This window comes from Miniopterus natalensis, chromosome 3 (genome assembly GCF_054644295.1).
Source record: "Miniopterus natalensis isolate mMinNat1 chromosome 3, mMinNat1.hap1, whole genome shotgun sequence".
Taxonomy (NCBI): domain Eukaryota; kingdom Metazoa; phylum Chordata; class Mammalia; order Chiroptera; family Miniopteridae; genus Miniopterus; species Miniopterus natalensis.
This window is the reverse complement of record NC_142083.1, coordinates 72,893,590-72,921,282: the sequence shown is the minus strand read 5'-3', so window position 1 is coordinate 72,921,282 and position 27,693 is coordinate 72,893,590. Positions and strand designations below refer to the sequence as shown.

The following is a 27,693-nucleotide window of genomic DNA, read 5'->3' as shown; positions in this document are numbered from 1 at the left end:
AGCCGAAAGTCCGTCTAACTTGTAGCCACGCGCGGGGAGTTCGCGACGCAGCCTGCGCCTGCAGGTCAGCTCGGGAGCAACAGGGCGGGGGGTCGGCGGGGAGACGGGTGCGCGGCGCTGGAGGCCGGAACGCGGGGCCCGGCGGGGTCGACGCGGAGGCCCGCCCTTCCGCGCTCGGCCCCCGCGCCCAGCCCGGCGTTCACTGTGCTGGACTCGGTGCCAGTTCCTGTTTGACCCTCACAGGAGCCCGGGATCCCGGCGGGACCTGGCCAGAAGGGGCAGCGAGTGTTGCAGCCAGGATTAAGCCGGGCGCGTCTGGTGAGGAAACCGAGGCCCTAAAGGCCAAGTGTGGAGGGCCCCGGTTGGCCTGAGGCCCCGGGGGAGCGTCTGGGGAGGGTCGGGTCCTCCGAGGGAAGACAGCGGCAGTGTATCTCTAATTCAGGAATGTTTAGCGTGGGCAGGTTAATGGATTGGGTAGAAAGAAAATTACACCTTTATTGTCTCTGCGTGAAATTGAGCATTTCTTTCCCTGATTAACGAGTAGTGTTAGCAGTGCCCCAAACTAAGTCGTGATTTCACGTGGGGATGAGTGTAAATGGTAGTTAGAGATAGAATATCTGCAACTACTGCAAGCTATCATTTCCACTCATCACTCTTTGATAGGCTGACAGGATCTTACTATTTAATATGTTGAATAGAAGCATGTATACTAGTATAGCATACGTTTGTTTTTTAAAAACATTTGATATCTATTTTTGTAATCCTATGTATGTCATTTAATGCAAGTAAACACTTTATTTAATGTGGCTACTTGAAAACTTAAGATTACATATGTGCTCACATTATGTTTCTATTGGAGTTGCAGGCCTCACCAGACCTGAATGGTAAAGGTCCTCTGCACTAGTGTCACTAGGGTGCTGATGGAGAGAGGCTGTCCTTGACCTGGGTTCATAGCCAGCCAAGTTCAGCAGCTGACCAGTCTGGCCCACAGCATTGCTGCAGGGCCACCAGCGAGTCACTCCCTTTTTTGGGCCTCAGTTATTAATCTGTTCAATCTATCACCTCTAACGTCTTTCCAGTGGTCATCTGATGTAACTAGACCTTAAAATATTTTCATGCTGGTTATCCTGATATTTTTTATGAAAGAGTTTCAAGTATGCAGAGCAGGACCTCTAGCCTAACACTGTCCAATAGCAATGTAGGGTGAGCACGTATTAATTTTATTTTAATTTATTTATATTTTAAAAATATGTCTTTATTGATTTCAGAGAGAGGAAGGGAGAGAGAGGGAGACAGAGAGAGATAGAAACATCATTGATAAGAGAGTCATTGATTGGCTGCTTCCAGCAAGCCCCCTACTGGGGATCAAGGCTGCAACCCAGGCATGTGCCCTGACCAGGAATCAAACCTCAATCTCCTCCATCATAGGTTGATGCTTAGCCGCTGAGCCATGCCAGCTGGTCACATATGTAATTTTAAATTTTCAAGTAGTCACATTAAATAAAGTAAAAACAAATTGTGAAATTAATGTTAAGTTTCCATTAGCCCAATGTATCTAAAATATTATCATTTCAAAATGTAAAATAATCATGTATTTTACATTTTTTTGTACAGAGTCTTTGAAATCTGGTATTTTATACTTAAAGCTTGTCTCCATTCAGATTAGCCACATTTCATGTGCTTAGTAGGTACATGTGGCCAGTGGCTACCATGTTGGACAGCACAGCTCTAGCCCATTTGTTCACACCTTTTGCAGAAAATAAGTGTTTGAGTTAGCTTTCCTGGGCAAAGGCCCAAAGTGCCAGCATTTTTTTCCTAATAATAAATGATAATAGTTGCAAATTTTGAACATCTATTAAATGCCAGGCATTGTGCTAAAAACATCTCATTTAATCCTTATAAATTTGTGGTGAGGTGAGTGGGATTACCCTCATTTTACAGCGTAAGAAATTGAGGCATAGGTCAAGTAATGGTTACAATCACACAACTCCATTTAGGTCTCAAACTCAGCTCTCAGTACCCGTGCTCTTAGATCATAGCTTGAGAATATCACTAGCTTATATCTATTGAATGCCTACTGTACCAACACTGCTGCACTCTATATATCTGAGACCTCATCCAATTATTGCCTCATTCAACAGTGCTTTGTGGGTGACATTATAGTTAATCCCACTTTACAGGTGAAGAGACTAATGTCAGAGCAGTGAGTGCTCAGGGACTCATGGATGGTTGTTTGGCAGAGCTTAAGTCAGAACCTAGGCTTCTAACCTCAGAACTCATGCTTGTAACCACTTCTCTGTCTTCTTTCTGCCTTATTGGACAATGAACCTGAGTTGACTTCATTATTTTTCTGACCTATGCCAGGTCCTGGAGGTAAAAGGCAGAGATGGACCTGGTGAGACTTGCCCGGCTCTTCTCCAGCCCCCACCCCCTGGGACTGTCCATCCTGCAACACCTTGACCCTCTCAGAGCCAGATGGGTAGGAGGTAGGGAGGGGCCTACATGGCTGAGGGCCATGGGGCTGACTGGGCCAAGACTAGCAGCCTTCAGCAGCAGCTCCCTCTCTCAGCTGCCCCTCTGCCAGGGAAGCCAGAAGAACACACGCAGCCTCAGCTCTGACCCCAGCAAGCCCAGCCCCATGGCCACCCAGGAGGAAGAGAAGGAAGAAAGCTTTGGGACTCTCTCGGATAAATATTCCTCCCGGAGAATGTTTCGCAAGTCGACGGCCCAGTTATATAACCTACGGCTCAGGGAACAAGATGAAGAAGATGAGGAGCTGGAGCCAAAATCATGGCAGGGCCGGAGAAACACCCCTTACTGGTACTTCTTTCAGTGCAAACACCTGATCAAGGAAGGAAAGGTGAGGAAACCTTTGGATTCTGCTGCTCCTGGCTCCTACAGGCCTGGTAGCTCAGTACTTTGTGAGGACCTGCCCTACCTTTTCAGCCTCTAGAGGTGGGGTGGTCAGGGCTCTTCTCTCCTCTGTCTTCACTCACCCTGGATTCTGTACCAGATGACTCGTTGCCCATCTGCCTGGATGTTGGCTTTCAGCGCCCACTCCTCACTGCAGCTCTCATATTCATATCTCCAGCCAGCCTTCCCGTGGACTCCCGATCTGTGTGTGTATCCAGCTACCTCCTCCTCATCTCTCTTACACTACCCACATTGACCTGAAGTTTTTGTTCCCAACCTTGTTTTTCCTTCACTTTCTTCATCTCACTAAATGGCAACCCCATTATTTCATCTGCCCCAGCCAAATGCCTTCAGGTCATTCCTAACTCTTGTCTTTCTCTCACCAGCTCTAACTTCAAAATGTTTTCAGTCCTAACACTTCTCACAACCCTACTGCTGAACGCCCAGGCCTAACCTCCTTGCTCCGTTACACTTGTCACAGGGCTCCCCGCCACTCTTGTCATGTCCTGCCCAGATGTCAGCTCAAAACACAGAGTTGTCTTATTAAAGCAGAAAGCAGGTAGTGTTACTCCTCCCTCCAAAATTCCTAATGTATTCAGTACATTGAAGATGTTCACTCTTTTAGGTATTGATAATGACATTTCATTTAGAGGTATGTGTTGAAGATTTTATGAATGAAATGATAAGATGTCTGGAATTTACTTTAAAAAGTTCTGTTTAGAGGGGGAGTGCAGAGTATAGATGAAACAAGATCAGCCAAATGTTAATAATCATTGTAGTTAAAACTGTTCTCTCTACTTTTGTGTATTTTTTGTAATGAAAAGTTAAAAAATAAACAAAGAGAAGCAGTGTCCTCACAATGGCTTATGAAGCCTGCAAGATCTGCCACCACCACCACTCTATGCCTCCCTTTATCTTGCCACTCTCAGCCCCTGACTTACCCTACTGCAGTGACCCCAACCTCCTCTCTGCTCCTCCAACTCCCAGGCATACTCCTTCCTCAGGGCCTTTGCACTGGCTGTTCCCTCAGATAGCCATGGGGCTCCTTCCCTCACCTCTTTCAGATCTTTGTTCACCTGTCACCTTCGGAGGCCCTGCTTGGCTGTCGTATCTAAAACTGAATGAACCTCCCATATATACCCTTCTGGCATTTACTACTTCGTTTTGTTCCTAGCACTTGTCACTATTTGACGTACTATATATTTTTCTTAGTTATCTCATTTGGTGTCTGTCTTTTCAAACTAGAAGATGAACTCCATAAGGGAACTCCCTCTTGTTCCTGCCAGCTGTATCCCTAGCAGATATCTTGCCTGGTATATAGTAGGACCAAGTAACTACTGGTTGAATGAATGGATGAAAAAATAAGGAGTCAAGGAGTGAACCAAGGATTTAAAGGGGAATGGCTTAGGGGTGGAGATGGGGCAAAGACAGCTGTGGGCCAAGGGAGTTTGCAATTGAAGGAAGCTAGTCACCCAGGGCTGCCATCCTACACCATCTCAGGAGGCTGTCACTGTGGGGTGGAGAGTTCCCATAGGTGGTGGGAGTCCAGTGGGCTTTCCTTCCTGACTACCACAAAGCTCTCATGCTGCAGAACACAGGGACCAAGAGGCTGGTGGCAGAGGCCCAGAGTGGGTGTTTGGGTCTTGGGTTCAGGGAGGGTCCCTCAATCTCAAACTCCCTCCATCTGCTGATGGTCTCTGAAGCCACCCTGAGCCCCCTTCATTGTTTCCTCCTTCCTCCCCCAGCTGGCCGAAGCCCTGGACCTGTTTGAGAGGCAGATGCTGAAGGAAGAGCGACTCCAGCCCCTTGAGTGCAACTACACGGTGTTGATTGGGGGTTGCGGGCGGGCCGGATACCTGAAGAAGGCCTTCAGGCTCTATAATGATGTGAGTTGGGGCATAGGAGTGGCAGGGGCAGGGCTCTAAACAGCATGGATGTGGGGACCAAAAAGAGCTGGGTGCTGATCCTGAATGTGTTGCTTGCTAGTACATGGCTCTGGGCAGATGATTTAACCTCCCCGGCCTCAGTTTCATCATCTGTAAAGTGGAGGTGATCTTGGATAATTACATGAGGTGACATGGGAAGTCCTCCAGCATTTGCCTGGACCATGGCAGGCCCCACCCATCCCTTTTTTTTCTGCTGCTATTCCCAATTTGTGTTCCTTTTCCCTCATCCCTATCCTCACCCCACACACATGTACCCACATGCAACTTTCTTCCAAAGTTGGTCCTTTGAAGAGGGCTTTTATTTCTCTTGGAAGATGGTTTCACTTTACATTCACCCACCTCTGGGGTGTGTCGTATTGTTATTCTTAGAGCCAAGAAGCTATTTCCTCTTGAGTCAGGAAAGAGCTATGAAGACTAGCAGAAGTGATCCCATCTTCTCCTGCAGCCAGAAGCTGGGACATCCTTTACTCCAGCAAGGATTCGTGGGAACCTTAGTCTTGTCATTTGGGACACTCCTACTCCAGGCCTGATAATCTCTAGCTGGGAGCAAGGGGGAGGAATTGTACTTACAAATGATAAAGTAATATATTCTTTAAAAGACCTAATTAAATGTCATGGCATAGAAAAACAAGAGGCTGCCCTGATCACCTAGCCAGCAGAAAAGCATTTAGGTGCTAAGCAAAGGAGGAGGGGCAGGGGGCAGCACATTTATTGTGGCTCTTGGTTAAGAGTCCTTAGCAGCACTTCCTTACATTTGGAGGATCCTTAAGTGACTCCCATGTGTCACTTCCTCAGAGAAGCCCAAGCCACTCTATTTAATTTTAGTTGTTTTCTATTACTTTGCTGCTTTCCCCCCAGTAAACATTTTATTTTAGAGTAATTTTAGATTTATAGAAAAGTTGCAAAGGTAATATAGAAAGTTCCCAAATACTCCCACCCCCCATGTTAACATCTAACATTATGGTGGTACATTTGTCAAAACTAAGAAACCACTGATAGTTCATAGAGTTCATAGTTCATTACTGTTAACTAAACTCCGGACTGTACAGTGGTATCTCGGTTTTCGAATGTCTCCGTTGACAAACATTTTGGTTTATGAACTCCGTAAACCTGGAAGGAAATGCTTCGGTTTTCGAACATGCCTCAGAAGTTGAACATGCCACGTGGCTTCCGCTGACGGCAAGACCCTGAGGCCTGGCTGTCGGCTGTTGGTCTCTTGGTTTTTGAACGTTTCAGAACTTGAACGGTCTTCTGGAATGGATCACATTTGAAAACCAAGGTACCACTGTATTTGGATTTCACCAGTTTTTCACTGATACCTTCTTTCTATTCCTCATCCAATTCAGGTTCCCATGTCCTCCAGTCTGTGACATTTTCTGAGATTCTTTGTTTTTCATGATCTTGACAGTTTTGAGTGGTACTGGTCAGGGGTTTTGTAGAATGTTCCTTATTTGAGAATTTGTGCATTCTCATGGCGAGACTGGGGTTATGGATTTGGGGAAAATATCATAGGGGTGAAGTACCCTTCTTATATAAGGACTTTACAACATCAGCATGACATCACAGGGGACATTTACCTTGGGTACATGGTTAAGTGGTATTTGCCAGGTTTCTCCACCACAAAGGCACTACATTTCCCTTTCGAGCCTGTGTTCTGTGGGTGTCCTTCATAGCACTTACTACAGTTGTTGATTACTTGTATGTTGTGTATCTCACCCTCTAGAGCAGGGGTGGGGAACGTCTAACCTGCGGGCCATATACAACCCTCAGAATCATTTGGTCTGGCCCTGCCAAGGCAACAGCAGGCAGGACTCAAAATTCAGTAAATCTAGGAGCTTTTTTCATAGCTAATTTTTAAGTTGATAATTTTGTATGGCCAGTGAATGATATTATAAATATCCAAATGGCCTTTAGCAGAAAAAAGATTCTCCACCCCTGCTCTAGAGTGTAGGCTTGGTGATACAGGCTATATCTGTTCTGGTAACCACTGGTGGCCAGTGCCTGACTTGTAGTAAGTCCTTAGTACACATCTGTAGAATGTGTGAATACATGTAGAATGTCCATCATCCTCAAGGTCAGGATCATTGTCTTCATTTTTCAGATGAGGAAATTGAATGCTGGAGAGATGAAGTGCCTTGTTCAAGGTTGCCCCTGGAGTTGGGATTTGAGCCCCAAAAGCCTGACCAGGGCTCTTCACACTCTTTCGCAGAGGCTTGTTGCCTGTCCTGGGTCAGGTGGCTCTTACCTGGGAAACAGTGGGTGCTTGGAGGAGCTCAGTCACCTGGAGGGCTTGATAAGCACAGTGTTGGCCCCAGCCTGGGGTTTGTAACTCCGTAGAGTAGGGAGCCCTGAGATGTGTTGCAGTAACATGCTCTTGGCTGGTTCTGGTGTGGGGGTCACTCTCCTGCCCAACCCTTGCAACACCTTTCAAGGTGACAGTATCATTCCTATTTTTTTTACTGAGGAGCTAACTTGCCCACCACTCTTCAGTTAGTAAACATTGGAGCTGGGCTTTGATTGCTACCTCCTGCCCTTTCCCAGAGCAGATCCACCCCAGCGCCCCTTAACAGTCAGGGCAGCCTGGTTGGCCAGAGGGTGAGAGTATCAGGAAGACGCTGCTTAAAGCACCTTAGGCCCAGGGTGAGCTGATGAGCACCGTGGGGAGGATGGTTTCTTGTTTGGTGCAACTGGGGTACAGGGTCAGTTTTCAGAGTCCCTCTGGCTGAGTCAGGTTTGGAAAGCTGTGTTCTGATGTGTCACTCAGCTCTGCCTTGGTGCAGGCCCTGCTCCCAGGCCTGTTTAATGCAGTAATAGAGTCCTCTCTAGCTTCCTTGGGGTGGCTGTCACCTATGTGTCTAGCTGATCCTGGAGCCACCTCCAAGTTTCTCCTCATCTCCACAGATGAAGAAGCGGGACCTGGAGCCCTCAGATGCCACCTATACAGCCCTGTTCAATGTCTGCGCTGAGTCCCCCTGGAAGGACTCTGCTCTGCAGAGTGCCCTAAAGCTACGGCAGCAGCTCCAGGCCAGAAACTTCCAGCTCAACTTGAAAACATATCACGCCCTGCTGAAGGTGGCTGCCAGGTGTGCAGACCTTAGGATGTGCCTCGATGTGTTCAAGGTGAGGATGCGCTTTCTTCCTGCCTCCCACTTGAGACCTGTCCCATGTAGCAGATGTGAGGCTGTGGCCGTCTGTGCCCCTCACACAGGAAGATTCAGGGACCAATGAGACAGGCGCTGTGCTGGGCTCTGGGGTTCACAGATGAATCTGAAGAGACCCTGCTCTCAGAGGCCTTGGTCTGACAGACAGAGAGACCGCTAACCCCATGAGCACAGTGGGATCTCTGTGCTGCTATGTGCTGTGTCTTGCTGTGTGGGACTTGGTGCCACGGAGGAGGGTGGCCTCATAACACTAAAGATGAATCTGCTTATTGGGGAGGGCATCCTGCTTAGAAGGAGCAGTAGGGGCCCAAGCCCTGGTATCCAGGGAACTGTGGGGTCCGGCCATTTGTTGTGTAGGGTCTGTGGGAAATGGTCAAATGGAGGCATGGGAGCACTGAACATGGGCCTGTCTGCATTAGGGCTTTGGCCTGTAGCCTCTTATATTCCTCAGCAGCCCTGTAAGAAGGTTTTTTTATTCCCAGAAGAGCAGGACAGGGTTTGAATAGGGAGTACCATAAGCGGGGTGCTTTCTTAGATTGCAAGGAAGTGAGACAGTTGCCGGTTAACACTGAAACAGGCTTATGGGAAGCAGGGAAGGCTCTAGGTTGCTACAACCAAACCTCAGGAGAACCATGGCAGTGTCAGGGCTCAGCATGCCCTTGGCAGTCTTGTTCTTGTGCTGTTCTTTCAGGCATTTCTCACTTTCTGTTCTTACCTTCTACCCAGAGTGACTTGACTGCTTTTCTGTGTCACTGACCGACACTTCCTCACAGCATATAGCATGGTCCCACCTTCCCATACCAGGTTAGAGGACCCTATGGACTGTCCAGGCACCACATGGTGCAGTGCAGCCTTTGACCAATTCCTGGGTTGGTTGCCTTGAGTGGGCCTGCCCTGCTGGAGAGGCAAGATCATGGGGTCTTGAGCCTGAAGACTTCCCTGTGAGGGACAGATCCCTCCAGAGGGTGTTGTGGGTGAGGCCAGTACCTGAAGCATCTGGAGGAAGTGTGGCTGATAAGCCTCTGGCCTGACCTGTCTGGAGATGTCAGATTGGTATTTTAGGCAGGTCACTCTGGCTAGTAGGGGAAGGGGCCAGTTAAGAGATAGCTGTGATTGTGCAGGAGAGAGAGCTCAGACTAAAACCTCACTGAGGTGGAAGGGTTAGTTTCAGAGGGGGAGGCAGGAAAATGGCAGCAGTGGGGTAGGAACACCTATGCTGACAGGAGAGACGGAGGAAGACAGGCTCGAGGAGGAGACCCCAAGATGCTGAGAGGTAAAAGGAGTGTCTCAAGAAGGCGTTGGCTAACCCTGACTGGCCCAAGAGAGACCAGTGGTAACTAGTGCCTTGAATACTTGCTGTGTGCAGTCTCCACACTGTTTCGTGTGGTTGTTCCAAAGATCCTCTAAGGCAAATCCTGCCTGTGATGCTACTCCCCAGATGAGGAAACAGACCAGGGAGCCTTGCCCATGCACCCACAGCTGGCCAGTGGTGAAGCTGGGACTTGATGTGGCTGTGCAATCCCAGTTTCCAGTACAGAGGCTAAAAGTGATCACTGGGGTGGTCTTTGCAGAGGGTCTGCACAGAAGTGATAGGAGCAGCTGGCAAGAGAGGCCTGGAAGGGAGGAGGAGTGCAGGCAGCAGTTGGACAGCTCTGCTTAGGAACTGGTTCTGAGCCGGCCCCAGAGCTGGATTCAGGCCCCACCTCTTCACGATGTGCTGACCTGGGCCTGCCCCAGGAATATCTGCCCCGAATCAGACCCATTGGGCGGGTCTCTGCCACAGGTTCCCAACGGGACCTCCTCATTTCCTCCCCCAGGAAATCGTTCATAAAGGCCATGCAGTCACAGAGGAGACCTTCAGTTACCTGCTCATGGGCTGCATCCAGGACAAGAAGACAGGCTTCCGATATGCCCTACAGGTCTGTCCCTCCTGACTCTGCCTTCCTGCCTCTCCTGCCACCCCCGATCGCCCCCAGCTCGTGCATCTGTGTCTGGTGCAGGTGATGATCCTGTGTGCATTTCTTGAGCTCCTGCTACTGCCCTGGGCTGGGTGTTTTTATATTTGCATATTTTGGTGTTCCCAGAGCACAGTGCTCCCCTGCCCCACTTCGTTTAACAGATGGCAGGGAGAGGAGGCCCTTGCAGGCGGTGGCGGCATGGCTGCCCTGGGAGTGAGGGCACAGCCAGCCCATGCTCTCCTACTCTGCTTGGCGACCTTCTGTGCAGCCAGCCTGCATCTGCTAAGCTTATGGTGCCTGAATGCCTGCAGCACATTTACCTGGGGTACTTGCTCAACCAGCCCTCACAGCCCCCCACCCTCCAGCATCTCTGCAGAGGAACCCTAGGAGTTGCATGTAGTTCCAGGAGAGTCTCACAGACATCAAAGTCGAGACATGCTGCTCTAATCCTACTTAGATTCCCAGGAAGAACTCCACTCATCAAGTAGGTAGGCAGTATTAGCAGTGGTACCACAGCTGTTCTAACTCCTCAGTGGGCAAGAACTGGCAGCTCACCTAGGGCCCTCCTCCTTCAAGGGCAGCCCACAGACCAGCAGCTTCAGCCTCACCTGGGACTTGCCAGGGTCTCAGACCCCTCCCCCAACAAATACACTGCATTCAGATTGGCATTTTATCAGGATCCCCAGGCAGTTGGTCTGCACAGAGTTCAAGTCTCAGTGATCTGCGATAGCCCTGGACCAAATGCTTGCCTCCCCTATGCAGACTCCCTGGAAGGAGCGGCCACTGGCCATCCTCTGGCCATCAGCAAGCTTCATAGTGAAAACCAGCCAATACCTAGTTCTTCCTTCTCCTTGGCCTAGATCAGTTCTAGTTAGAAAGAGTCTGTAATACTAGCAGCTCTGCACAGTGTCTTGTACTTATTAAATTGCTTGAGCTAGACACCAGTAGCCTCGTTTTACACATAAGGAAACTGAGGCTCCCAGAGGTTAAGTAACTTGCCTTAGGTCCCATAGCCACTAAGCAGTGGAGCTGGAATTTGAACTGAGGTTCATCTGACTCTAGAGTCAGAATCCCTGCCACCATGGGATAGGGTCTGTGTCCCTGCTAAAACTTGGTTCTGTCAACGTTCCCTGTGGAGGTGCCTGCCAAGATGCTTCCCTTCCTCAATACCCTGTCTGGTGGATCCTGCCTTCTTGCTAGGTGTGCCCACCTGGGCCTGACCAGTCCCTGCCTCACCTGCACACTGGTCCCTCATGAGGGCAGGAAATCAGAGCTCTAGGCCCACTGAGTGTGGCTTTCTGTTGAGCACAGAGAGAAATAGGAGCAAGTGATACCTGGAGCCCAGGTGGTACCATCTTGATGTCAGTCACCCAGACATCAGAGCTTTTTGGAGATCACACAGAACATACTAGACACTGCTGCGAGTATGAAAATGATCTCATTTCGTGAGGAAATGGGGCTGCCAGGCTCATAGCCTGGCTGAGTCCCCTTTCATCCACACCTGCCTTGTGCTCTGAAGTGTGAGAAAGCTGCCTGGGGCAGTAGGGTGCACAGTAGGCACTCAGGAAGTACAGCTGAATCCAATCCTTAAATTGGCCTAGACTCTTCTAGTACCTAGCCTCTCTAACCATCTATCCCCAGGAGGGTATAGAGGTGGGCAGAGACCTAGGGGCACAGCCTGTTTCCTGGTACAGGGGCCCTAAGAGAGGGCAGAGGGATGAAACTGGGAGAACAGTTTTGGGGTGAGCTAAAGAGAGGAAAGGAGTGGTATCCCCCTGAAGTTTCCCATGGAGTTCCCAGAATCTTAGCGTTCTTAGTTGCCCAGAGCCTGTTGTGGAGTCAGATACTCTGGGTCCTTCCTGTACCTTTTGTGTTTGCCACCTGGTTGCTGACTCTCAGTGTCTGCTCGCTCCTGAGAGGGATCATGGAGCTGAGGCTTGTTTCTCCCTGGCAGGTGTGGAGGCAAATGCTGAGTCTGGGGCTGCAGCCAAGCCGGCATGGCTACAACCTACTATTGGGGGCAGCTCGGGACTGTGGCCTGGGAGACCCAGAAGTGGCCTCAGCGCTGCTCCTGAGGCCCAGAGAAGAGATGGTGCTGCTACAGCCCCCTGCAGGTGGGCAGCGGGCAAGGAGGCAGACAAGGAGGAAAGCCCAGGCCGGGATGGTTGGCAGCATGTCAGCCAGGCTGAATGTGGAGACCCTGGAGAGGCAGCTGTTTCTGGAACCTTCTCAGGCACTTGAGAGGCCTCTGGAGCCTCCAGAGGCCAGAGGCCCCAGTAAAGCCCAGCCCGAGGTGGAAACCAAGGTGGACCCTGACCACACTGTGGCCCTTGCCTCCATGGCCTCAGAGCCACCTCCCTGGCAGCTGGAAGCCAACCTCCTGACTCTGGATGCAGTCCCCCCAGCTGTGGTCTCCTTTGGGACTGTGACCACCTCAGCTGACAGGCTGGCCTTGATGGGGGGCCTGGAGGGCTTCCTGGGCAAGATGGCAGAGCACGGACTCCAGCCTGATATCAAAACCCTCACGCTGCTGGCTGAGGTGGTAGATCCCGGTAGCCCCTCAGAGTCCTCGCTGCTGACTGTCCTGGACACGCACCAGGTGGAGGCTGATGTGACATTCTTCAACACTCTGATGAGGAAGAAGAGCAAGCTGGGTGATCTGGAGGGGGCAAAGGTGAGCGTGGAGGCAGGCATGGGGCTCTGGCCTGAAGCCCTCCTTCTCCTTCCCTCCTCTGGCCCTCCAGCTGTGGGACCTGGCTCCCTGCGAGGTCTGTCATCCATTTCCACAGTCAGTGGTCAGACTGTCCAGAGGCCCTGCTCTGGGCCTGGGCTGGGGTGAAAAGTTGGGAATTGAGTGAGCTGCACTCTCTGCCCTCCTCAAGGAGCTCACAGATTGGTGGGAGGCAGACAGCAAACACATCCTCACACTGACGAGGGGCACAGGGGTCCTTGTGGTCTGAGAGGCTGGCTGCTCCTGAGTATCCCTACCTTTCAGCTACCCCACCTCACTAATGTTGCACTTACTTAGTGCTCGATGCTGTTCTAAGAGCTCCACATCCATTTGTTTCTTTACTGACCACACCCCATTTCACAGATGAGGACACTGGAGCCCCCATGGGATTTTGTCCATTCATATGACATGTTTCTGTGTGATGCCTTTTTAAGCATTAGCACTAACCTAGGCACTTATGAATATCAAAGATGACAAAGACACAGCCTCTGCCTTCAGGCCCACAATGCAGAGTGCACCTTTCTCTAGATAAGCTAAATATGATAGAGCCCCTCCCCGGGACTCTCCGTGGCCTCGCCAGGCTGAGCAGGTGTCCTCTGTCCTCTTCCTCACTCTTCCACACTTACCACACTGTCGTCGGCGTCTCCCACCCTGGACCACGGGACCATGAGTCCCTACGGCCTCTGGTGCTCCATGGGCATTGAAGGCCCAAGAGCAGGGATGGATGGCCAACGGAGGAGTAATGAGGGACAGGAATATGAAGGGCATTCAGGAAGAAGGGAAGCTTGTTGGAGACAGGCAAGCTGTAAGGCAAGGTGTACTTGTAGAGCAGCTGAATTCTGGGGAGCAGGCTGGACAGCTATGAGAGGTGGCTGGACAAGACCCTGAGCCCTTGAATGCTGGGATGAGGCCAGTGCCCAATGTGGCCAGCAGAGGGAGTCTGAAGCAGAGCTGTACCCCTGGGGTCTCCAGCATCCAGCCAAGGGCTTCACAGACAGAGCTTTTGCCAGGGCTGGTGGGTTACAGCTTATGGTGATGCCATGTCTGTTCCTACAGGCGCTGCTGCCAGTCTTGGCAAAGAGGGGAATTCTCCCCAACTTCCAGACATTCTGCAATTTGGCCATTGGGTGCCACAGGCCACAGGACGGTCTGCAGCTGCTGGCAGACATGAAGGTGAGTGAGTCCAGGCCTGGGCAGGACTCATGGTGCTGAGGAGCACTCTGGGGATGCTCAGGAAGAAATCTGGGTGGAGGGAAGTGGGTGTCCTCCCATATCCTCCAGGCCTCTGCAAGGTGTACTTGTAGAGCAGCTGAATTCTGGGGAGCTGGCTGGACAGGATAAATTATGTGTGGGGGGCAGGAAGAGTGGGATCACTTTAGCTTCAAGTGTAGATTGATCATCATTGGCCCAATTTGGGAGAAAGTAGACCCTGGTGAGCTGCTGCAGGCATGGGCACTGAGAGCAGGGATGTTAGTCTTGAAGGTGTTGGCAGTGGGGTGAGATTGAGGGGTAGGGACAGGTCTTGGCCCCAACACTCTGGAGAAATAGAGGGTAGACTAGAGCAGGGATGTATCAAAATTCTTGGAGGGTGACAGGGGTACAGTAAACCCAATGCCAAGAACTGAGGAGGTGGTCTCCTGCCCATGGTTTACTTTCTGAGTCAGTTGATCTCTGAGAGCAATTCTCTCTCTACATTTTTCAGGACTGAGAAGGTAAGGTCCTCAGCCATATGGGATGAACCCAAAGAGTGGGGCACCTGTGCTTTCCTTTTGGAGGGGGCAGTGCAGCTCATTGTTGCTACGAGTTTCTGCCCTTCTTGTCCCTGGCCACTGGTCTGCAGAGCAGACTTGACTGGCAGGGTAACTCACCTAACAGGATGGGCTGCAGCAGGCTTTGGCCCAGCAGTCACCATCATCTCGCTGATTGTATGTCTGCGACGTTCCAGAAGTCCCAGATGACACCCAACACCCACATCTACAGCACCCTCATCAATGCGGCCCTCAAGAAGCTGGACTACACCTATCTCATCAACATCCTGAAGGATATGAGGCAGAACAGAGTCCCAGTGAATGAGGTGGTCATCCGTCAACTGGAGTTTGCAGCCCAGTACCCACCCACCTTTGACCGGGTATGTGCACCAAGCTCTAATGTGCCCATTGTCTCCTTAGCTAGTGCCACCCCCCACCTGGTTCTGGCTGTGAGGGACTGGTATTTCCCTTGCTTTAAATTGTCAGTGGCTGCCCTTAGGAGAAATCCCAAACTCCTTAGACCCAGCTTGCAAGTCCCTGTCCACATGGCTTTCATTTCAGGGCACTCTTCCCTTTGTTCACTGTCAGTCCCACTGGACTTCTGTTCTAAATATCACCAGCCTTTTTCCTGCCTCAGGCTTTTTGCATTCTTTCTGCCTTAAATAGATTCCCCCTACTTTTTCACATAACTGGCTCTTTTTCATCCTGTAGGTCTCAGCTTAAATGGCTCTTTTTCTGAAGATACCCAGCTGGCTGCCTCCCTTCCTATTACATACATCACTATTTTTTTTCACCATGTTTCACAGCCTATACTTGTATGTGCACATGTATGACTCTCACCTTCATAAAATTATAAACCCCTGAAGGTGGGTTTATAATGCCTACCTTGCTCACCTGGATCCCTGGTGCCTGCCCACTGCCTGTACCCAGTATGGACTGTTGTCGAGTGAAAGGGGACAGTAGGGCAGTGTTAGAACCTGTTCTCTAATGGCCACTTCTTTCTCTGCCATTCTGAGGATATCAGAATCTGGGCATTCAGTTTTTGGGTCTACTGAGTCAGACCCTGTGCTGAGCTCCTCCAGAGCAGCAGTGGCCTGGAGGAGCACCATCCCGATGGGTAGGGAGACAAGTCAGCAAGGACACACCAAGTTGTGGGGGCGTGGGGCCAGGGACAGTTGTGCAGGTGCGATGCTTGAGAATAATTTTGAAGGCTTAGTAAGAATTAGTGAGACAGCAGTGGAGAGTATGGCAGGCAGAGGGCATAGTTGGGTATCTTTGAGCAGTTAGTTGTCAGTCTCATTCATCCCTCAGAGTTCTTGATATATTATGGATACTAGTCTTGTTGGTTGCATGTTGCAGATTTCTTCTAGTTGGTAGGTTATCTCATCACTCTGTGGTATAGGGCCCACGAAGGGTCGTCTCAGATTGTCAGCAGTCCCTAGACTACCAAAGTACTTACAACTTACTGTATTGAAATCATACATTCATATTCCCTTGAGAGTGGACTTATTTCTGTTTGTGAAGGTTTTGCTTTATGTACTTTCAGGCTACATTAGATATATACAAGTTTAGGATTGTTAAATCTTTTGAATCAACCCTTTTATGGTGTAGTCAGTCTTTATCTCTGATACTTTTTTGTCCGTTTTTCTTCTTTTTCCCTACCAGCTTTCTTTTTGGTGTCTGTCTAGTACATCTTAGTTCCTCCTTTTCTTTCGACCTCTCCAAAGAGACCAAAGCAGCAGTGTTGAGATGACGGTCAGGTGACAGTAGCTGTGCTGAGGTGGAGGCACTCAGCTGACTGTGGAGGCAGAGTTGGTGGGACCCAGCGATTCTAGCTTGGGGGGGTTGGTGTGACATCCTTGGATACAGAACACATATTTAGGAAGGATTGTTAACATGGGAATCTGGGTCTGCCTCATGGTATAGCAACTTTGCTTTTCTACGGTATACTCAGGTATTAAACAGCTTTCATGCCTTCTCCCCTCTTCACAGCTTCCCTGAGGCCCGAGCCAGCTGTTGTGGTTTGGGATTAGCTATAGGTAGCGTGCAGTGATTCTAATTGTGGTTCCTCTGAAACCCTGAATTCCATGCTTTTCCAATTACAGTACAAAGGGAAAAACACCTACTTGGAGAAGATTGATGGCTTTCGAGCTTATTATAAGCAGTGGCTGAAAATGATGCCAGCAGAGGAAACCCCCCACCCATGGCAGAAGTTCCGGACCAAGCCCAAGGGGGACCAAGACACTGTCCCCAAGACTGATGTGGATGGAGGCATTGGGGGCAGGTGATGGGGAGGCCCAGGAGGGCATCCAGCAGAGCTGGAACTAAGTGCACAGCCTTCACAGTGCTTTGTGGGAACTCCAGGAGTCCCTTTCATATTAAAGACACATGAACGTGCTGGTGCAGCCTCAAGCATGAGGACAAGGTCTGGCCAGAGTAAGAGCTGCAGCATTTGATATAAAGGCAAATAGTGGGCCCAAGGTGCCTGACAAGTTCACAGAAGATCCTAATGCAGCTTAGGCCACTTTGGCACATCATCTCGGGCCATCCTCACCTGAGAGGTTGTCATCCCCATCACTGATGAGGAAAGTGAACTTGAGCACCATCACATGGCATCTATGAGGTGGAGTCAGGATCAAGTCCCAAGGGCCTGGCAATCTCCCACTGGGCTCCACAGACTGCTGGCTCTGTGAAAGAACTACCATAGGCCCCAAAGGTTTAAAAGTTTTATTTCTACAAATCACAGCTGATGAACACCAAAGCATTCACACGTAGAGACCATGCTCCAGCTAGTTCCTGGGGCACTGCTCTGCGAGAAGAACTGCTATCAGGAAAGGGGCTGACACAACAGGCAGAAACCTGTGAAGTCCAGAGTCCTGGGTGGAGAGGGGTCAGGGCATGAGGGCCTCAGCCAGAGCAGCCCCGGCAGCCACAGTGTGTGCACTCAATGATCCGGCCCTGCAAGAGAAAACAACTGAGACTTGCACCCTGATCACATGCCAACCCTCCATCCTCCACACATAGTCTTCCCACTGAGAGAAGGTTGGCAACGGGATAGTCATTCCCTACAGAGCACTCATCAGAAACTCCATGACAGTTCTGGATGGCAAAAATTCAGTTCCCTCGTGAAAATGGAAACAGCTGCTATTGACACTGAAGTTACATGTCTCTGTGCATTTAATTTATGCAAATTGTACACGTTTTTCCCAAGGGGGGAAAAATTCTATGTGATCCTTGTTATTCTGCAAAGTGAGCATGACATACCCTGCTGTGAGCTAGAGGGGGATCTTCTGCTTAGGGGGCTCAGGGCTGTCTCTGGGCTAGGGAACTTTCCAGTAGGGCATGAGGAGAGAATGGTGTGTACTTGAATCTGTAGAGCAGCAGAATGGTCTTGTCCCCCAGGCCAGATGTGGCCTGATGTCTGGCCAGGAGTCTGTCCAACAGACAGAAGACCGCAAAGCAGTGGCTTATATTTATTTTCCTTTTTTGTAAGACCCTTGTCTAAACAAACAAGATCTGATGGTGAAACCCAACTAAATCCAAAGCAGGCCAACATCCCAGTAACTTCTCTGCCTCCTGCAGCCCCATTTCAGGGGGGGGACTGTGCCCTCAGATCAGCTACTGCATAGCCAGCACCATTCCTGAGGTCTGGAACAGAAAAGTTCTGACAAAAGAAATATAGTAACTAAAGTGTCAAATTGAGGAAATGGAGACCTGGAAAAAAGGGCAGCTGAAGGGTGAGTACTGTTGACTGGCTCACTCTTCCCTGACTCAAGTCCTCCCAACCACCTAGGGATATGTGTTGTTACCCCCATTTTGTAACAACTTGCCCAAAGGTGGAGTTGAGACTGGCCCTAGACATAGCAAATACCATTAGTGCCAAAATGCCTAGCACGGCTTCCTGAACAGAGGGACTCACTTCTGGAATGGTAGGAGGGAATGGCCATCAGGAAATCCAGCAACCAAATTATTTCCCGCCCCAAAAGAGTGGAGTGGAATTCTGAAGTGAAAGTAACATCAAACTCAACTGTCAGACATTATAGGGATAGACATTACCACTTCCAGCTTGCTTTTGGGGACCCGGCAAATGCAGTTCGTCCCAAAATTGGTGTCTCGTGTCTGAATGCACCGCAGGCAGCATAAGTTCTCATAACCCTGCTTTTTCCATTTAGCAATCAGGTTTTTGTCTGCATAGCCTTCTTTAATACAATATTCATATAGTTCTGTCAAAAAGATGGGGAAAGGGCATCAGACCATGGAGTAACAAAGCTTGCCCCACCTCTGGCCCATTACTACTCTTCATTAAATAGAATATCCAACTTTAGTCCCTTCCCCCTGTTTTTTTAGTGGTAAGAAAAATCATGAAACTTGCTGAGGTTGCAATAATAGAGCCATTACTTAAATAAATCTCAAAGCTACTCAAGTTGGAAAGGCCAAGAGAGAATCTAGCCAATTACCTCTGCTTATGGCTTTCCGCTTATAGAAGAGGTCAAAAATATAGCGTGTTTTCTGGTGGTGGATCCTGAAGATAGGCCACAGAGACTCCACTTTTCTCTTTCCCTCATGAGGTTCTGTTTCAGCTGGGGAGAAAAAGGTGTTTGTTTTGTTTTGGCAGGTAGGATTACTCTGCACAGGATGTAGTGTTTTTTGTTGTTTTTTAATCCTCACCTGAGGATATTTTTTCCATTGCTTTTCAGAGAGTGGAAGGGAGGAAGAGAGACAGACAGAGAGAGAGACAGGCAGGGAGGGAGACAGACATTGACGTGAGAGAGAGACATTGACTGGTTGCCTCTCGCACACGCCCTCCTGGAGCCGGGGATCGAGCTCACAACTGAGGAACATGCCCTTGACCAGGAATCAAACCCGAGACCCTTCAACCCACCGGCTGATGCTCTAACCATTGAGCCAAACTAGCCCGGGCTAGTTTTGTTGTTGTTTTTCCAAATAAGCAGGAATAAAGAATAAACCCTACTTTATACCCACTAGGGTGGCTAAAATCAAAATGACAGACAATAAATTGTAACCCTCATATGCTGCTGGTGGGAATGTAAAATGGTGCAGCTGCTGTGGAAGTCTGGCAGTTCCTCAGGAAGCTAAACAGAGTTACCATATAACTTAGCAATTCGACTGGGTATATACCCGAGAGAACCAGAAACACACATGCACACAAAAAGTTGTATGTGAATGTTCACAGAAGCATTATTCACAATAGTCACAAAATAGAAACAACCCCAGTGTCCATCAACTGATAAACAGATAAAATGTAAACTAGCCATACAATGGAATATAACTGTCTTAAAAACGGATGAAGTACCAGTAACATGTATGAGCTTTGAAAACATTACGCTAAATGAAAGAAACTAGTTCCCAAAGCCCACCTACTGTATGATTCTATGTCTTCAGAGGCAGAAAGTAGATTACTGATTGCCTAGACCTGGGAGATGTGAGGGGAAATGACCACTAAAGGGTATGTATATTTTTGGTGGCGGGTGGGGTGGAGAAGGTGATGAAGTGTAAAACTGATTGTGGTGATGGGTTGCCCCACTCTGTGACTATACTAAAAACATCCCTTATTTGAACACTTTGAAAGGGCAAATTTTACATTATATGATTTATATCTTAATACAGTGATTTTAAAAAAATAAAGCAAAAAGAAAAAGCCACATGATTTAAACATTTTTTAAAATGCCTTTTTAATTAGATAAATTAGAAAACAATGGTTTTGAAAAATAATTCAAAGATAATTGCTGTTAACACCCTGGTCTTTATCTTTTCAGGCCTATTTCTACAGTATAATAATTTCTCAACATAATTCTGGGCCCACAGATGGGCATCCTAATCATCTTTAAGGTACCTCTAATTTCATTTCCCAACCAAAGTCCTTTAGGGATAAAAGGAAAAAACTGGACTAGTCTGAAAGTTCATAGCATGGCAGGCTTACAGGAAACAACTGTTCCATCTATATATGTAGGATCAGGTAGCAGCTCAAACCTGCCACAGGCATTCTGTTAGAGGTTACAAGTTGATCTTTGTCTACCACCACCTCTTGTTTTAGGGCAGAGGAGAAAGGTGAGGAATGGTAAAAAACAAAACAATAACATACCTCCATTTCTCCAACTTTGAGGCTACCTTTTTTTTTGGTTAATCCTCACCAGAGGATATTGTTTCCATTGCTTTTTCAGAGAGAGGAAGGGAGGGAGGGAGACAGGGGTGAGAGAAACACTGATATGAGACACATTGACTGGTTGCCTCCTACATGCGCCCTGACGGGCTGGGAGGGGATGAACCTACAACCCAGGTAGGTGCCTTTGGGAATCGAACCTGCGACCCTTTGGTGCTCCGGCCAACGCTCTAACCATTGCGTACACTGGCCAGGGTGAGGCCTTTTTTTTTTCAAACCTAGGATTTAAAATTCAGCTCAACAAATGGTTTCTGTAATTCAATCAAAAGGCAAGCACTGAAGATGCAATAAGAGCACACTGTTTGCCTTCTGTGAGGAAGGCCCTACTCTAGGTGTCCAGATACAGAAGTAGGGAAGACAGAGAAGGCCTGGATCTGCATTCCAGGGGAGGGAAGCAGATCAGTACCTCGTGGTAAGTGGTAACAGATGGCAAGCGGAGAAAGGAGGGACTGCTATTTTATACAGGTGATCAAAGAAAGCACAAAGGAGACATCTAAGCAGACATCTTAAGAAACAAGGGGTGTGGGTAGGCTCGGATGTGGGCAAAATGGGTGAAGGTGGTCGAAAGGTACAAATTTCCAGTTATAAGTAAGTCCTAAGGATGTAATGTGCAGCATGGTGACTATAGTTAATTACTGTATTGGCCATTTGAAAGTGGCTAAGAGAGTAGATCTCAAATGTTCTTATCACACAAAAATTATAACTACATGAGTTGATGGATATTTACTAAACTTATTGTGGTCATCGTTTTGCAGTATAGGTATACATATATCAAATCATGTTGTACATCTAAAACTAATACAATGTTTTATGTCAATTATATCTCAATTAAAAAAAAAAAAAACATGAAGGGCAAACATGCCTGAGAGGCAGAGCAACAGCAAAGCAAAGGCTGTGAAGCAGGACTGTACCTGGGGTCAAGGAATAGACTGGCTAGGGGGTTGGGGAGGTGAGTAAGGGAGAGAGGAAGGCGATGGAGCTGGGGGAGACAGTGTGTTTGACCTGGAAGGCAACAGAAGGATTTTGGTTTTGCTCTGATGGGGAGGTGAACCAATGTAGGATTCTGAGCAGAAAGTGATATAATCTGACTTATGAGTTAAAACCCTTACCCTGGCTGCCCTGTGGAGAGAACTGTAGGGAAAGGAGAAGCAGGAGGCTATTGCAGTAATCTAGATGACAAGTGAGGGTAGCTTGAACTAGGTGGTGGGGATAGATGGGATAAAAGGAGTCAGATTTTAGATACACGAATTTTCTAAGATTTCACTATGAACAATTTCCAATATACACAAAAGAAAACAGTTTACAGAACTTCCAAGTACCTATCACCCAGCTTCAAGAATTACTAACAGCTAGTTCAGTTTTATCCCGTTCACCCTACTTTGGAGAGTAGGGAGATAGGAGTATTTTAAAGTGAATCTCAAACACCTAGCATCGCATGCATAAGTATGTACCTTTACATACTAAAGACTTTAAAAAACATCTGTAATGCCAATAATCCACCCAACAAAATCAACCATTATTCCTTATTAGTATCCCATATTCAGTCCATGTTCAATTTTCACTGATTGCCTTAAAAATACCTGTTGACAACTATATGTCTGAATTAAGATCTAAACAACATCCAGATGTTGTATTTGGTTGATCTGTCTCAAAGTCTTACTTATTTGTAACAATTTTCCCTCTCTGTTCTGCTACCCTTTGTAGGAATCTGGATGTCTTCGATGCTTGGATAGAAATAAAAGAGGGGTATCAAGGAAAGCTCCACAGTTTATGGCCTGAGAAGGGAAGCAGCTTTGGGGTTGGTGAATGAGGATTTATTTCTGGACACATTAAGTTGGAGATGTTTTTAGATACCTAAATGGGCCCATCCAATAGGCAGTTGGTGTAGAGTCTAGTGTGGAGTCAAGGCTGGAGAAGACATTTGGTCACCTGGGTAGAGAGTGTGGAAAGCCACGTGGCTGGATGAAACCACTGAGGAAAAGGTGGAGGGCATGGACTGCATCCTCGAAGTGGAACTTTCCTATACTTTTGAATCTTCTCTTAATCTTTTAATCATAGCATCACCTGCATTTTTAAAATCCTTTTACCCATTTTCACAAGATCATGTGAATATTTTTTTCTTTTTAATTGATTTTTTTTTTTTTTTTGGTAAGCGAGAAAATACCAATTAAAGAGAAACATACATTGATTGGTTGCTTCCTATATGCACCCTGACCAGGGATTGAACCTGCAACCTTTTGGTTTATGAGATGATGCTCCAAATGACTAAGCCACCCGCCAGGGCAAGATCATGTGAACATTATTGGATATCATTTTTGTATAGGTTCACACACAAAAGGGAAGGCAGCTTTCAGTGGGTGATGTGAAATCCTGTCACTATAAGGATGTGAAAAGAGGCCAGAGGGAGGGGATATCATGCCATAGTCTAGACTTAGGTTTTTGCCTCTCTGCTAATGCCAAAACCTACCCATTAACTTTAAAACCCGGGCAACAATTCTTTTAAAGTACTATTCTTAAAAAGTCTAATTAGCCAGGCTGGCATGGCTCAGTGGTTGAGCACTGACCTATGATCCAGGAGATTGCAGTTCGATTCCCAGTCAGGGCACATGCCCGGGTAGCGGGCTTGATCCCCAGCAAGGGGGTGTGCAGGAAGCAGCTGATCAATGACTCTCTCTCATCACTGATATTTCTATCTCTTCCTTCCTCTCTCTGAAATCAATTAAAATCTATTTTAAAAAATCTTTAAAAAAGTCTAAATGTTTATTATGCAAGTGTTGATTATGCTCAATTTTCAACTAGTTTAAAGTCCTTATAAAAACAAAGTTATTTACAAGTCCTGGTTACAGTCCATAGAGATAGTGCTTTTGTCAATCCCCATAAAACCCTCTGCCACACATAATTTCCCCCATCTGTGCCCCTCAGTCCCTAATATCAGGCCTTTTTTGGGGGGACTTACAGGGCAACAATGGCTATACAAAAACTTGAGTAATGAGCTAAGAGACATATGAAGAGCTGAGAAGTTGTGCTGAGCTAGGAAATACTAGGGACAAATTAAAAGAGAAAATTGAAATTTTCCTTCCTAAAATAAAAGTGCCAACTGCTTCACTAAGTGTGAGTTGTTCTGTTAATGGCCCTCAGATCAAGAGAATAGGCCTGGTAATGCCACTGGCTTTGTGCCTCTCTGTGCCAAAGGCCACACGGGTCTTCCATGGCTTAGAAGCACAGCCACAGATTCCACAGGCAAAACTTGCACTGGAGCCTACAAACTGGGAGCTGTCACCCCTGTCAGCCTAAAGGCAGGCTTTGGCTCCTGCCAAAAAATCTTTTTTTAAGTTTCAATTTTAAATTAGAAGAGTTCACATAAAACAGCTGGATTTCTGGATTCTCTTGGGGGAAAAAAAATTTAACAAAATTGGAAACACTAAGGCTGTATTCGCTATGGTAAAATGGGCTTCGGGTAAGTAGCAGCTTCTGCCCCTCTCCAGTCTGCCATACCCCCAGAGCTCCCTATGGTGCTCAACACTGAAGCCAAGTCTGTACCATCTCGCATCCACTGTTTTCTTTATAGTGCAAGTAAGAGTAAAGTGGGAAAGCAAAGAAATGCTGAAGAACTACATGGTTAAGTAAAAATGGGAGAAAGAATACTTCTTTTGGAGGTAAAAATGACCATATACTTCTATTTATTTATTTTTTATCCTTACCCAAGGATATTTTTCCCATTGCTTTTTCGGAGAGAGTGGAAGGGAGGGAGAAAGAAACATCCATGTGAGAGAGAGTCATCGATTGGTTGCCTCCTGCACATGCCCCACTGGGGCCTGGGGCTGGGGATCGAGCCTGCAACAGAGGTACATGCCCTTGACCGAAACTGAACCCGGGACCCTTCAGTCTGTGGACACTCTAACCACTGAGCCAAAGTGGCCAGGGCAATCATATACTTCTAAATACTCTTCCCCTCAAAAGTCATCCCTTAAAAATGGAAGATTTGCCCGGCCAGGCGTGGCTCAGCGGTTGAGCGTTGACCTAGGATCCAGGCGATCAGGGTTCGATTCCCGGTCAGGGCACATGCCCAGGTTGCGGGCCCGATCCCCAGTCGGGGGTGTGCAGGAGGCAGGCAATCAATGACTCTCTCATCATTGATGTTTCTATCTCCCTCTTCCTTCTTCTGAAATCAATAAAGATATATTAAAAAAGAGAGGAAGATTTATTTTCAAGGAATTGCAAAATCTCATCTATTACAGCACTCTCCAAGTTCCTTTATTTTGAATAAAGATCTGTTTGGGGAAGAAATCTCTCAGCACAAAATGATCTTGATTACTCTAAGTTCTGGGTATTTAACAGAGATTTTGAACAAAAAAGGCAAAGTAATTTCACACTGATTTAGTAATTATTACTGGAGGTATGACTTCATAATAACAAGGGTTAGATTAGTTACCTCGAAGCTTTAAAAAAAAAAAAATTAAAAAGCAAGGCCAACAGATGCTTGTGGCTTCTGAAAAAATTACCAAAAACAGCATACTACACTGATTCACAAAGTGCAGGATCATACAACATTTAGAGGGAAGTGAAGATGGTGCATTCTGGAAAACTGATAGATGATTCAGAAACAAAGATGATGAAAATAGTGTCAGAAACCCACAAGAAAAATCTGAATAAAAATGTTTCAGAAAAAAGGGAAAACAGGATTTTCCAAGAAAATATAATTTGTATGATTCTAAATATATATCCAACCAAAATAGTAAGTAATTATAGGTAAACTATTTGATCTACATCCCCTAAAACTTTTGGCCCAAAAATGTTTTTGAGGCCCTTTTCATTAGTGTTATCTTACTTTCTGACACTTACTACATTCCTATGACTTGATAAGCAAACAAAATATGTATCAGGAGGCCACAGTGGTTCCCATAGAGGCATCTAAGCCTGTAGCTCTTGGATGCAGCCCCCCTTAGACAGGAACTCCCCCACTCACCTTCTCTCATCTTTTGATCTAATTCATCCAGTGTTGGCTCGATCAACTCCCAGCCATCTGGGGGAGCTTTCCGGCTTCTTTTGACTTTAGGCATTTTTCCCCACAAGATAGTTTGCAAAGATCTGGGAGGGAAAATTAAATGAATTAGTTTCTGAACCTCAGAACCCCAAAGGCCTTCACCGGCACCCACTGTGGTGCACATTCACTTCTCTAACTCTGTTACCTCACCTGTAAATGAAAATAATAGAACCTATGTTATGGGGTCACTGTGAAGACTAAACTATAATTGTATGTAACATGCCTGGCTTTTAATGTGTACTTAATGGGTTTTTGTTGTTATCATTAATTGAAACCAACTATTAGCCTGGCCCTGTACTGGGTATTGGGAACACAGAACAAAGAATAAGACACAATCTCTATACCTGAGAAGGTGACATTCTAGCAAGAAGACAGAAAGTAAAAAGGCAATTACGAAAAGTGTGAGAACTATGATTGGGGGAGCTGAGAGGATGTGTGTTTAAAAGGGAAAAAGAATCCCGGCCGCTGTGGCTCAGTTGGTTGGAGCCACATCCCGCCTACCTGAAGGTTGAGGGTTTGATTCCTCGTCAGGGCACATGCCTAGGTTGCTGGTTCAATCCCTGGTCTGGGCATGTACAGGAGGCAACTGATCAGTGTGTCTCTCTCACACACTCTCTCCCATCCTCTCTAAAAAAATAAATAAAAATTAAAAAACAAAGTACCTTAGGTCTGCTTCCCAAGAGTGTAACTGAAAGATCTCTCTTCAATTACAGCTTGTCCTTGTCCAGCTCTACCAATTACTCTGTGACTTTGGGGAGTCACATTCCCTCTCTGGTACTCAGTATCATCTGTAAAATAAGGGTGGTGGGTTACCTGGATTGGTAAGGTCTTTTTAAACTCAACAAACATACTACGTAGAGCCAAATGTAAATGGCAAAGAATTTTTTTCAAACCTCACAGTATTTCCTAGTTGGCAAAGAGAACTCAGGTTATCTCTTACCTTTAAGCAAAGCAGACTCCTCTCTCCCAAATTCATTTACCTTCTGTAGGGTGCCCTACTGCTTACAAAGTCCCACCCTCACCCCGGTCCCCTTTCATGAATTCTCCATAACCATATAGATGAGGAATTAAACTCCAAAAGGTATAAAGTCAAAGTCCCACAGCTTGGAACTGGCAGTGTCTGACTCTGACTGGGGACTTCTGACTCCCAAATCAGTGGTCTTTGTACTTGTCTCCCCTACGCTGAAGCTAGAGGTGGGTGGAACCTGGCTCCTGCCTCAGCGCGCAAGAGCTGGCAGGACAAAGACATGGTAATAACCTATCTTCGATCACCCAGGGAAATTCGAGGGCCCTGGCCGAGCCTGTGAGTCAGAGGAAGCCTCCCAGGGGAGGTAACAGGTAGGAGGTAAACTAGATCAAGAAGAGGTGTCGGGAGGGATAAGTGAGATAGTAGCGCTCGGCAGTGGCGGCGAGCGGAAAGGCTTTCGGGAGAGAGGGAGAGCGTTACAACCGAAATTGAAGGAAAGGCTCATAGGACGGCATCTGAACCGGGCTTACGACAAGCAGCAGATTTTAGACAGAAAACGTTCCTGGCAGAGAAAACAGCGTGCATGTGTGGGTGGGTGAGTGGGGTTAGAAACAAGAGATCCCAAATCTCCCATCCCCTCTGCAGAACGAGCGAGGCGCCGCCTCCTCTCCGTAACTCACGCCGACCTCCTGGTCCAGAGGCCCGAACCCATCCCAGTCCAGCCGCTTAGATCGTCCTCTGGGCCAGTGCAGACCTCCAATCCCTGGCCCCAGCCATTACCAAAGTACTCGAGAACAGAAAAAAACACCCACTGAAACCTCCAACGCCTTCGGCCGTAGCTTCTTTCCCGTCTGCTTCCGCTTCCCAGGTGATCCCTTCAGAATGAGGTCTTCGCAGAGCCCCACCCCACCTCGCACAAATATTGCGTCATTTTAGGTGTCCGCAGCTCTGCCTGTAAAGAATACCAGAACTGCTGTTGCTTTTTGCCCTCACTTTCCGGGTGTTGACCAGCCGACTCTAGCGTCTCCCCGGCCGGGGAGACTG

The 27,693-nt window shown here is 47.6% G+C and overlaps 2 protein-coding genes across 3 annotated transcripts; one reads left to right on the top strand and one right to left on the bottom strand.

Moving 5' to 3' along the window:
* Nucleotides 1–1,587: 1,587 nt before the first annotated feature.
* PTCD1 (pentatricopeptide repeat domain 1) lies at nucleotides 1,588–20,643 on the top strand. Of its 2 annotated transcripts, XM_087815538.1 has the most exons (9): nucleotides 1,588–2,860; nucleotides 4,659–4,799; nucleotides 7,761–7,979; nucleotides 9,838–9,939; nucleotides 11,933–12,665; nucleotides 13,329–13,507; nucleotides 13,766–13,882; nucleotides 14,655–14,837; nucleotides 16,563–20,643. In XM_087815538.1, exons 1-9 carry the CDS (start codon nucleotides 2,387–2,389, stop codon nucleotides 16,743–16,745), a joined length of 2,331 nt encoding a protein of 776 aa, XP_087671664.1. In that variant the 5' UTR covers nucleotides 1,588–2,386; the 3' UTR covers nucleotides 16,746–20,643. The 2 variants fall into 2 exon arrangements, with proteins under 2 accessions (XP_087671664.1, XP_016073261.1); XM_016217775.2 differs by lacking the exon at nucleotides 13,329–13,507 and having other exon boundaries at nucleotides 11,933–12,652.
* Nucleotides 17,171–27,687, bottom strand: BUD31 (BUD31 spliceosome associated protein). The gene is made up of 6 exons (XM_016217784.2): nucleotides 27,462–27,687; nucleotides 26,345–26,470; nucleotides 25,605–25,726; nucleotides 18,915–19,037; nucleotides 18,514–18,680; nucleotides 17,171–17,415 (listed from the first exon to the last, which is right to left on the bottom strand). Exons 3-6 carry the CDS (start codon nucleotides 25,696–25,698, stop codon nucleotides 17,365–17,367), a joined length of 435 nt encoding a protein of 144 aa, XP_016073270.1. The 5' UTR covers nucleotides 25,699–25,726; nucleotides 26,345–26,470; nucleotides 27,462–27,687; the 3' UTR covers nucleotides 17,171–17,364.
* Between the last annotated feature and the right edge of the window lie 6 nt (nucleotides 27,688–27,693).